The sequence below is a fragment of the Myxocyprinus asiaticus genome, chromosome 3 (genome assembly GCF_019703515.2).
Source record: "Myxocyprinus asiaticus isolate MX2 ecotype Aquarium Trade chromosome 3, UBuf_Myxa_2, whole genome shotgun sequence".
Classification (NCBI taxonomy): domain Eukaryota; kingdom Metazoa; phylum Chordata; class Actinopteri; order Cypriniformes; family Catostomidae; genus Myxocyprinus; species Myxocyprinus asiaticus.
The window spans coordinates 483,144-495,833 of NC_059346.1; the positions used below are offsets into that span (position 1 = coordinate 483,144).

At 39.2% G+C, this 12,690-nt stretch overlaps 1 protein-coding gene across 1 annotated transcript in view; it reads right to left on the reverse strand.

Annotated features, from left to right (window-relative positions):
* LOC127423435 (metalloprotease TIKI1-like) overlaps positions 1–12,690 on the reverse strand; it is an 82,723-nt gene that overhangs the window by 33,678 nt on the left and 36,355 nt on the right. The window contains exon 4 of the mRNA XM_051667731.1: positions 12,300–12,474. Within this exon, the coding sequence (XP_051523691.1) occupies positions 12,300–12,474 (175 nt within the window). The remainder of the gene's footprint in view (positions 1–12,299; positions 12,475–12,690) is intronic.

Below are 12,690 nucleotides of genomic sequence, written 5' to 3' on the forward strand. Positions count from 1 at the left end.
TTCGTCTTGTTTTTGTTTGATTTTTTAGCAGTGTCACTATCTTTTCTCATCACAGATGTAATTCCTGTGTTTGGATTTTTTCCCTTTGAAAAGTTGTTGAGCTGCATCTCTGTGCTGACGTCTCAGTTTCTCTTCAGTGCTGTCAGCGCTACGAGTGATTCCAGACTGTGTTTCTTCATAGACTGCGCTCGTAAACAGTTTCACAGTCATTCATACAGCGATAAATCCCAGCAGCACCAAACAGCCGCCTCATAAAGTGCAGCAGGTCACCAGCAGCGCAGCACACACTGCACTTTTACAGCCATTCAGGGCCACATGAGGCAGTTTAGTGCTGCTTCAAATGTCAGGTCATTTCTTATATGGAAGTCAAAACAAGAGATTTTAAACACTAGATTTATCTGACTGACCCAGGGAAAATTATTATATAACGTCTGATTTAAAAGGTTGCAGCTTGAGAAACTCCTTCGATATTTTTTGAAAACACTATGTACTAAAAATCCACCAACTTCTTAATTTAATTATGTGTGGAAAAATGAGTGAAATGTAAACAATGAACTGAACAACCACAGTCCAGATTCCAGTAGCCACAAATGTTTAAATTTGTGGTTTCTGACTAAAGGAGCTTGAGATGAGTTGAAAAAGTGTGGAGACTTGATCGCTTTTCAACCTTCTAGAACCACAGAACTTATAAACCCATGATGTGCTAGTCATATAAACCCAGAAGAACATATTACTACTCTTGTTACTGCTCAGGAGACTTCATTGAGTTCTCAGATATGTATTAAGTATTAACTTGTATGACACAAATGAGTCAGTTATTGACTTCCAGTAAAAGTACAGAGCTTTAAAATGAATGTGGATAGCACAGCTCAGATCATTTGCTCTTGAAGGAATCTTGAGATCTCTGACTTTTGCAGACTTTGGTATCTTGAGCAAATCTCTGCACAGTTCGAGACGTTGTTGAGATCTCTTCTGAAACTCTAGAGGAGAACATCTAAAGTCTGCTGCTTTTCAGATGTTTCTCCAGAGAAAGTCTCAATTTGATCTCAGTGTAATCTCATTGCTGTCCAGAATGATCAACTGCAATTACCTTAAAATGAGCTGTTTCCTTAGGAAGAGCACGTGAAGAGTCTGTGGTCCCGCGAAAGTTTAGACAAAGATTTTGAGAGTAAATGCAATAGAGCGCAACAGGCTGGTAACGGAAGTTAAAAATCCCATTCATTTATCCCATAGACGAATTGATTTTCAACAATAACGTACACATCTGTAAAGACAGATCTACCGTGAGCTACGAGGTTGTTTATCGATGGTATATGCTTCCGCTGAAGTCGTCCTCCTGCGTTATTTCAACTGCATCGTTTAAAAATCTTGTTTGATAGCAGAATTCATGGTAAACAACTACATTACCCATGATGCACTGTGAATGACATAATCGAGTCTCTCTTCACCCTTAAACTACTTATATATTTGTACATATCGGAATATTCTGCAATAAATGTAAAATAATATATTGTTTCTATACTTATAATCAACAACCTAAAATCAATAGTTTATATATTCCCATAGTTTTTTTATTCAATGACATCATTCGAAATGGTTCATGGGATTGTAGTCCATGCCCTCATGAAAGACGGTAAGTACACAGCCTTTATAGGGAAAATATAATGAATTGCAAGCTACTGTAAATAATACAGAGAGTGATTGCATTAATTCTTGTGATTGCAAGATTGCTAATTTCCGGAGGGATAGTCTATTCTATCCCGATTGACTATACACAACTATATAGTTGAGTTTTACTATATAGTTGCACTTCCCCTGCTCTCTGTGACCCGATCAGAACAGACCTGTGACACACAAGTTTAGGTGATGTGCTGATATCAGCGGCATCTGACCTGACTTTCTATGACCAATAACAGCGTCCATAAAAGTCGCCCTTGTGGTTGTATGTGCTCGACTCTCACGGATGTGATCAGGCCACGTTCCCCCAACAACGTGGCCCCGAGAGCACTCATATATGAATCAGGATCACTTACACTCACCTCTCAGGACCACCGTCTTGTAAAGAAAACCCCTCAGCAGCAACGCATGAAAAAGAGCCCTTGTTAGTGTGCACTGCTGCCATCTCTGCTTTCACTCACATACTTCCTGTAGCCACAAACTCAGCAGACTGTGAAGACCTGCTTTAACCCCAACACACACACACACACACACATACACACACACACACACATACTAAATGACCAGATTCAAGTGTTTATGAAGAGCTGTAAACTGCACTTATGTACAGTGTGTGGTGTAAACGTCCGAAGGAAAATTGTTATTGCTCAGAAGTTGCTCCTCGAAAGCTCAGGAGACTTAATGGAGATCTCAAATATGTTGTATCAACTTTGTCTCAGCTGTTTCAAATAAAATTCCTTTGAAGGAATAGAAATAGACACAAATGAAAACTATATTTTAATAGAATTAAAAATCACTAATAATTAAATGAGTGAAATTAACCTTAAAAAATAACAAAAATTAGACTAATAAAAAAAGCTTTGTTTTATTTTTAAACCACAGCCTATAATTATTTAGAAACATTTCTTGAATTTGTTTTTTCAAAGTATAATTTTGTTTCCCAACTCTGCTTATCATTTTTTCCAGCAGAAGAGCTTGATTTTTCTCAAACAATTAATGCCCTCTAACATGACTGGTTGGACAGTTTCTTCATTTAATATGAGCTCTATAATTTAGGTTTCATAATTTAGTATCAGCATCGATAAATCACATTCAGTTGATAACGTATGGTCAATGCTAATGCTGTTAAACCTATAAATAAACACATCGTGTGCAGGTGCGTACACAATACAACAGGGAAAAATAGAAAAAGCCGTATAGCTCACAAATCTGTAATATCTTACAGCGTTTCGGTCAAAGATCTTCTTCAGATATTCTATTCATTTCTCTGAAGATTCTTCCAGTTGCAGGTATATCACCGTTTCATCATGATTTACCCGAGAAGTTTCACAAATGATGCTGGCGATACGATGTGAACTGATCCAGAGAAGATTAATGATGGTGAACATGTCAAACCATTTTTATTGACCTCTTGAACTGTTTGATTCACAAAAGAGCATCTGATGACAGAAAAAACATGTGATGACAGTAAGTCCTCACTTTCTTTGAGACGCTATTGTGTTTGTTAAATCTAAATGAAAGATTCATATAAACGATTTCATTACTGTCCCGCATAGATGTAAACAGCATTTACTAGCGAGTCTGAGGACTTCCTTAAGTTTTCATGAAGGTCCATTTTATGTGCAAATTACTCTGAATTTACTCCTATATCTACAAAAGTTTCATGAATGAAGTTTGGTGTTTGAAGAATTTGAGAAATGTTTCACATTGAGATCTGACTGTGAGCACTGGATATGATGAACATGAACTATGTATAGGAGTGTAAAGGATTTTATGATGTAAGAAGAATGAGAGTGTGTGTGATACGAGAGCTATGAAACTGGCAAAACATTGTAGTAAATCACTTGCCTGAGACAAACTGTCAATCATACAGTTTAATGTCATTATACACAAATATTTGACTGCAGATTGCTGCGTTTGACCAATCACAATCAAGCTTTCCAGAAAGCCGTGTAATTGTGATTTAATAAGATCTCGTGTATAGAGCTAAATTAATGACAATAAAGATTTAAATTTGAATTCTAGACATGTGGCCTTTAACTAAACTGAATTGTTTTTGTGGTATATTTTATAGTTTTGTATTTTATGTTCTGAATTTTTTTAAAGATGAAATTGTCTGTAAATATTCAGATTACAAAATTACAGCTAAAGAAGAAATTCAGGTCTTCCAAAAATTAGGCCAAAGGTCAAGCTTCCGGGTTGCACGGGAAAGTTGAGGGTTTCAGAAAAGTCGAACATAGCATTTTGGCCAATCACAGAGCTGCTACAGGTTTCTGACCTCCGTGAAGTTGGCACCCCAGTAAATCATTACCAAAATTATACTATTCATCTGTGCTGCATTTGTGCTGATATGTGCCACAAAATATGAATGTTTGTGCTGGTTTGGTATTTGAGATATTAGACATTATTTCTTTGGCTGTGTGATGTCATTTTCCACCCCATGTGGTCCAAATCGCTCCAAACCGGTGCTGTTCGTTTGTGCTCGAGTTGTGCCAGTTTGTGCCGTTAAAATAAACATTGTATGTGACATTGCTGAACAAAGTACATCATGTTTATATAAACTAATTGTTCAGAAGTTTTTTCGCGAGTAAACAGCCACAGTATTCAGCTCTGAATGTGCTTTTATTCGTTTAAGTTTTGCTAGAAGCTTGCGTGACTTGTTGACAGTGTTTGCATGATTTTATAGGCCTATATGGCAGCACAATGTTTGAAAACTTGTTGCACTAAAATTAGATGCAATGCCACGAAAAGAGTAAAACATTTAAGAGTTTAGCTTCTGTTTAACTTGACATGGCGTCTAAAAACACAAACAAGCCATCATAGACGTTCGTCTAGCGTATGTTTTCATTGAGAAACAATTATAAAACAGCGCGGACGGACACAAAATATGCATTCAATGTGAACGGCCCCTCAGTGTCAGACTAGAACAGTGCATGAACATGCCATTTGTTTGTGTTATTGTACATCGCTGAATCAAAGTAAGCCTACCTCATAAAAATACCCTTATGAACGTGAGATTTACAAAGCGGTAGGTTAAGTAATGCAGCACAGAATGTTTCTTAATGTGTCGCAATAGAGGGATTGTAACTTGTTCTTACTACGATTTATACAGGTGAGACTGAAGTCATGTGCCCAGATGCAACAAACCCTTTCAGAAGATCTTAGTAATAAATACTGTAAGGGTACTTCACTAAGGGTTTTCTTAAGTTATGTTTTTTTTTACTACTGGCAGCTGGTCTATGCCAGGGTGTCACACAGCCTGGCATGACCAGAGAGCAAACATCTGTGAACTTTTGTTTTTTATATTACTTCCATACAGTACCTGTTTGGTCACACTTACCTATTCTTTATTATTTGTTCCTGCACATTTTAGAATTTAGAGTATAAAGTCATCAAAATTAAGAAGTAACACAAATGGAAGTATGGAAATTATGCAGTGACCAAAACTAATTAAATCAGAACCATCTAATGTTTGAGCTTCTTCAGTGTAACCTTTTTGTGTAGATTCCAGCTCATGCACACTCTGTTCACTCTCTTAAGCAACTTCATGAGGTGCATCCTGGGTTACATTTTAAATAGTCTTGAATGATTTCTGTGTATGCTGGACACTTGTTGACTGTTTTTTTAAGGGTTTGTATAGACATCTATAATTAGGCACAATTTAGTTTTGTGTACAGGATTAATCCTAAACATTTGAACTAGAAAATATTAAAAATGTTTGCATGTTTTCTTGTAGTTAATCGCGATTAATCGCAATATCTCATGAGAGGACAAAATATGCTTCATTCAGATGTATTTATTGTTTTTCAGTCATTTTCACACAACCTACCCTACCAACAGAATTGGTTCAACAGAAAATGAACACAGCACAATTAAAAAAAAAAAAAAAAAATTATATATATATATATATATATATATATATATATGACATCACACAGCCAAAGAAATACTAATATCTCAAATACCACACCAGCACAAACATTCATATTTTGCAGCACATATCAGCACAAATGCAGCGCAAATGAATAGTATACTTTGGTGGTGGTGGTGTAGTGGACTGAAGCACTAAACTGGTAAGTGGAAGGTTGTTGGTTCAATCCCCACAGCCACCACCATTGTGTCCTTGAGCAAGGCACTTAACTCCAGGTTGCTCCAGGGGGATTGTCCCTGTAATAAGTGCACTGTAAGTCACTTGTAAATGCATAAATATATATAATTTTGGTAATGATTTATTGGGGTGCCAACTTCACGGAGGTCAGAAACTTGTAGCAGTTCTGTGATTGGCCAAAATGCTATGTTCGACTTTTCTGAAACCCTCAACTTTCCCCCGTGGAACTCAGAAGCTTGACCTACTTTCCGTAAAATCTGAATTTCTGCATTTTGAATTTTGAACATTGAATTTCTTCTACAGCTGTAATTTTATAATCTGGATATTTACAGCTAATTTCATCTTCAGAACACAAAAAATTCAGAACACAAAATCTGCTGTTTAAAAATGCAAAGCTATAAAATACACCACAAAAACAAATCAATTTTGTTAAATGTCACATGTCCAGAATTCAAATTTACTAAATTCAAATTCAAATCTATAATATAGCTGCAAGCAGCGATTGATGGGCCCAAGCGCTATGGGTCCATTTCCACCAGGTGGCTTTCGGAAAACAATGCAAGGTGGACACATGCATTTGGCATTTGACATTATTCTAAACAATTCTGAAGCAATTCATGTATACATAAGAGGACTACTGTATTTCAAAGTCTGTTAAAAGTGCCATACTTCCTGCTGCCAGTTGGTGGTGCTATGACCGTGACCCATAATAGCCGCATCAATGTGATCAGTCCCCATTACCAAATATACAGCTGAATTTTCATCAAAATCACACAATGCAAACAGAAGATATAAGGCACTTCCTGTTTCCCATTTTTCACCATAAAGGTATTGCTTCGCCATGGCGACACCATTCAAAATATCAAAAATCCGTTCATAATTTAGCATCTACAATGTCTTGGCATGATGTTGCACAAATTTGGAGCCAGTCATATGAATCCCCTAGGAGGAATATTTAAAAGTTCAGAGCCTGCGATTTTCAGAAAATCCAAAATGTCTGACTTCCTGATGGCGAGCTAATGACTGTAAGTATGAAAGTTGTTCGGCTTGATGAGAACAATATATGTACCAAGTCTGGTGACTCTAGGTGAAACTTGGGGTGCAACAGAGCCCCCCTTACATGCCCATTTTAAAGGGGGCACTACAGAGCTCCCCCTGCAACTTTTGCTCTGTCCTAATGGCCGACGACTCTGTGTGTGCAAATTTCAAGATTTTTCATGCCTGCTAAGTGCCCCAAAAGTACAGAACCTTGAAAATAATAATAATAATCCTTAAAAGAACAATAGGGCCTCCGCACTTTCATTTTCCCTAAAAATACGTCATAGAAAATACTATTTTGTTAAATGCCATATTCAGATCTTTTTGTCATTAATTTAGCTCTATAGTTGTGTACCACAGAAAACGATGTGGTAATCACATGTGACATGATAAAGATCTTTCAGGTGTGATCCCGACGCATCATCTGACAAGATTAAAACACAGTGTTTGTTAGCATCACTTGTGTACACGATTCTGAGAGGAACACAAACACTGGAGCAGAATTCCTGTCATTACTCGCTGACCTGAGATCTGTGCTAATGAGCCATGATCACACACAATGGAATGCTAATGGCTAACATTGTCTCACAGGCATTCTTTGTTATTTTAACCCTGAACAACATTATCTTATCAGCTTCAGTCTGCAGTGTGCTAAACAAACCCGCAGTGGGGTGATTCTGGGTATGTGAGGTGTCATGCGGGGTCACAGTGCTGAGACTCAACAGGATCAGAATCAGAATGTGCTTTGTATTCTCACGTACACAAGGAATTTGTTTGTTTTTTTGGTGATAGGAGAAACTAGAGCACACAGAACATAACAGAATATAAAACAAGGTAAGAGTATAAATAGACATACAAATAATAGGACATATAACAGAATGGCGTATGTACATGTGCAAGTGGTAATGTTTGTGCAAGGCAGGGGTATGTACAGTTATTGAATTAAATATGTGAATTTACAAATGTACATGAGCTATTTATTTACATTATTGCACTATGGGGGAGTCCTGAGGCAGTTTAATTGTTCATGTGGAAAATGGCCTGAGGGTAAAAACTGTTCTTGTGCCTGGATGTCCTGGTGCTCAGTGCTCTGTAGCGCCGGCCAGGGTTTGTGGGGTCTAGAGTGATTCTACCTGCACGTTTCCTCACTCTGGAGACGTACAGGTCATGGAGGGTGGGCAGGGGGGCACCAATAATCCTCTCAGCAGTCCTGACTGTCCGTTGTAGTTTCCTTCTGTCTGATTTGGTGGCTGAACCAAACCAGACAGTTATAGATGTACACAAGACAGACTCAATGACAGCTGAGTAGAACTGTGTCAGAAGCTTCAGTGGCAGGTTGAACTTCCTCAGCTGGCAAACGAAATACAACCTCTGCTGAGCCTTCTTCACAATGGAGTCTATGTGGGTGTCCCCCTTCATGTCATGAGAGATGGTAAAGCCCAGGAACCTGAATGACTCCACTGTTGCCACAGTGCTGTTCAGGATGGTGGTGGGGTGTGTGGGGGGGGGGATTTCTCCTGAAGTCCACTATCATCTCCACTCTTTTGAGGGTGTTCAGCAAGGTTGTTGTGACTGCACCAGACAGCCAGCTGTTCAACCGTCTGCATGCAAATTTCAGGAGCTTGACAGTGGGGTCCTTTGCAGTGCACTCATTCATGTACAGGGAGAAGAGCAGTGGAGAGAGAATGCATCCCTGAGGAGCACCAGTGATAATAGTGAGGGTCCTGGATATGAGTTTCCCCAGTCTCACTAGCTGCTGCCTATCTGACAGAAAGCTGGTGATCCATTGACAGATTGGGGTGGGCACTGAGGGCTGGGTCAGTTTGGTTGAGAGAAGATCAGGCATGATGGTATTGAAGGCTGAACTGAAGTCCACAAATATGATCACTGCATAAGTCCCATGTCTGTCGAGGTGTTGCAGGATATAATGCAGTCCCATATTGACAGCATCATCCACAGACCTGTTTGCTCAGTAAGCAAACTGAAGGGGGTCCATCAGGGGTCCACTGATGTCCTTCAGGTAGGCCAAAACCAGTCAGTCAAATGACCTCATGACAACAGACGTGAGAGGATGGGGGTTCCAGGAGGTGTTGGTGTTTGTGTGAAGTGAAGATCAGAGTGGGTGAGGGGTGTGAGACTGGCCTTTTTAAACCTGCAGTAAAACACATTCAGTTCATCAGCCATTAGTTGTTTCTCTACAGAGCGAGGGGGAGGTGTCTTGTACTTTGTGATGCTTTTCAGGCCTTTCCACACAGATGCAGGATCGTTGGCTGAAAACTGTTTTTTTTAGCTTTTCAGAGTAGCTTCTTTTAGCCACTCTGATTTCCTTAGTATGTGTGCTCCTGGCCTGGTTGAACAATATTTTATCCCCACTTCTGTTAGCATCCTCTTTGGCATAACGAAGCTGTCTGAGTTTTCCTGTAAACCATGGTTTATCGTTATTGAATGACAAAAATGTCCTAGTAGGAATGCACATATCCTCACAGAAACTGATGCAGTATATGATGTCACAGTATCTGTGAGCTCGTCCAGGTCTGTGGCTGCAGCTTCAAAAACTCGCCAATCAGTGCAGTCAAAGCAGGCTTGTAGTTCCAGCTCTGCTTCATTAGTCCATCATTTTACAGTCCTTACTACAGGCTTAGCTGATTTTAGTTTCTGCTTGTAGGTTGGGAGAAGATGAACCAGACAGTGATCATAGAGTCCTAAAGCTGCACGTGGGACAGAGCGATATGCATCCTTTACAGTGGTGTACCAGTGGTCCAGTATATTTCTGTCTCTGGTGGGGCATGTGATGTGTTGTTTGTATTTTGGCAGTTCACAAGTGAGGTTAGCTTTATTAAAATCTCCCAGAATAATAATACGTGAGTCTGAGTGTTGTTGCTCCGTGTCTGTGATGTGATCAGCCAGCTGTTACAATGCTGCAATCACTCATAGTTGTGGCGGGATATAAACACACACCAGAATGAATGAGCAACTTACAGTTGATGAAGTGTGCTTCTAAATTAGGACAGCACATCTTCTTCAATGCTGTTACATCTGTACACCAACTTTCGTTGATGTAAAAGCATGTTCCACCACCTCTTCTTTTCCCCAATGATTCTGCAACACAATCCGCTCTGAACAGCTGGAAGCCCGGCAGATGAAACGCGCTGTCCAGGATGGCTTCATTCAGCCAGGTTTCCATGAAACACAGAGCAGCGGAGTAAGAAAAGTCCTTATTTGTTTGCGTGAGCAGAAGCAGTTCCTCCATTTTATCGGCTGGGGAGTGGACATTCACCAGATGTATACTCGGCAGCGGAGTCTTCCCTCACATGTGTCTTTTGGATTGCTTGTAGAGCACCGCTGTGCCTCTGACTAAGATGTTTAATAAATGTCCGAATAATCAAACACCGGCAAATTATCAGGTATGCTCTGCCGAATATTCAGCAGTTCATCCCTGGTGAAACGGATTGGGAAATAGTGACAAAAAGCATGACAAACAAACAAATCATCCGAAAAATATGTTTTCGACTATTGAAGATGAAATGTTATATATCATCGGGGAGGATCTCAGCTTTCTAATGACACCTAGATTGAGCTTCTAGTCCACTCAGAGGCCGAGATATTCAATGAAACTATGAGGGTGGTGCTTGAACTGAAAATTAGACTGAATGTCTATGGATGAGCATATCTGTGAGGGATAAAATGCGTTAGAGCACCACCTACATTTCAGATCTGTGTATTGTGATGGAATGTGATAGAGAACAAAAAAAAATTTCTAGTGCTTGCTGCCATTTAGTGTAATAAAATTAGACTTTTCAAAGTGAGAGAGTGAACAGAACCAGAATTACATGTTTACAAAGTTAGGACAACAATTATTATTTTTACTTTGTTTATCATAAGATTGTAAACACACAGAATATTACTTATGACTAATTGGAGTCTCTTTTTGTATTATTTGGGGGGTTTTCTGAAAACTGAGACAAATTTTTGGGAATTAGTCCACAGTATGTGTGAATGGTGAGCATTTAAATTTGACTGTGAAAAATTGTGGGCGGCAGCCCAAAAATGCACCAGAGTATAAAGGGTTAATAATAGTGCCTTAGCAAACACCACTGAAAACACAAAACTAAATCAGAGATTGCTTAGATTCTTGTGTTCACCTGTGGGTTAGGGGTTTGTTCAAATCACTTACTCTAACTCTGAATAATAGTAATGCTTGACTTAAACGGCACTAATAAGAAAGTGTGTTTGTGTGCTTAGGAAAGCTTAAATTTCACACCTCAGGGAAGTCCAGGGTAAAAGCACTGCAGTGTTTTACGTGAGTCTATAACACACGAGTGCAGAAGAATGAGTGATTTTGAGACTTTGATTAGCAGAACAACATCCACAAAAGTCCAGACCACTGCGCTCTACACATGGGCTCTATCCCAATCCATCCAGTCTCTGAAGTTCCCTCATGTTTATAATCTCCTCAACATTCAGTAGACAGTGTGGCAATAAGGGATTTCAGAAGTGTACAAGCACTCAGCCTTCCACGCTGATCTGTGAGATTCAGAGAATGACTGAGGTGCCAGTAGACTGTCATCTTTAAAAAATAAAAAGGCCTTGTCGCCATCATTTCGACTTTAAGAAACTCTGTGCTCACTGCACGAGTGCTGCGGCCACAATGAAAAGAATTTCAGTCATTTGTTCTAAGTACCTTTAATCAGAATTGCAGGTCATTTAATTTAATGCATGGCTACTGATCTACACATGACCTCTGGTTGAACCGCGAGAGAGGGGTCGTTACTAGTAAAGAGTGTAGAGGAGAGCAAGCTTTATTTCCATGTGAGACTAAAGAGCTTTATGTGGTGAATTCATCAAAGTCTAGGAGTAATGGTGTGAAGTATTGTTCCAAACTCAACATTGACAAATCCCTTTTATTATGGGAAAAGTCCATTTTTCAGTTCTACATACTTTAAAAAAGGTCTCAGTTTCTTCCAAGAAAGTGCACAACTACCAGACTCAGTGAGACCATAATCTCATTTAATCTCTCGGACGTGACCACTGTATTATTTTTAGCAGCAGTGTTTGCATTTGGGCTAAAAGTAATTTGCTCCTTCAATAACCCTCAAACATCTCAAGGCTGCTGGATATAATCATAAACTGCATCAAAGCACCCCAGACATGTAACGGCACCTACACACTAGACTTTACACTGTGTTAGAATGCAGCGAATCCATTGATCAGAATGGTGTATCAAAAAGATGTAGAGGAAGAATGCAATTTGTGTAAGTGATGCTCTGTCCAGCTCTGTAAGTGACCAGCAGTGCTTTCTCTAGTGTGTAAACACTAACACCCAACGTGACTGGGTGAAAATGATTTTATTGCATATGATCATTTCTGATCTTTAAACGTTGAAACTAAGAAAGAGAATGAAGCAATGTACATCAGAATAACCACTGGCTTCAAAGCTCAAAGTTTAAAACAAGGAAACATGTAGAGAGAAACTGACCTGCTCCAAAGGCAAAGAAGAAGCTCTTGTCTGGATGTTCCTCCAGCAGGGCTTTGACTCGTAGCCCCATCCTCTCATTCCGTTTGTAGATGAGTTCCTGTCTGAAGTAGCTGTCGATCTCCTGTGCCGTCACCTGTTCACTCGGCGGCAACGTCACATTGTTGAAGTTTGGAACCTGAAGGCAAATTTGGAAGATTGGGACAAGTTCTAATGTAGGTAAGAAAAGAACACCAAAAAATACAATGCTTTTTTTTTTTTTTAAGATTAGTAAATTGATAAAACATAAGAAACAAGAAACATCATAAGATTACATTTGTATTTTATTCCTTTCTTAATTTTTGGCCTTTTTATAGACTGGAACACTGAGAGAGGAGACTGGAAACAGTTAAAC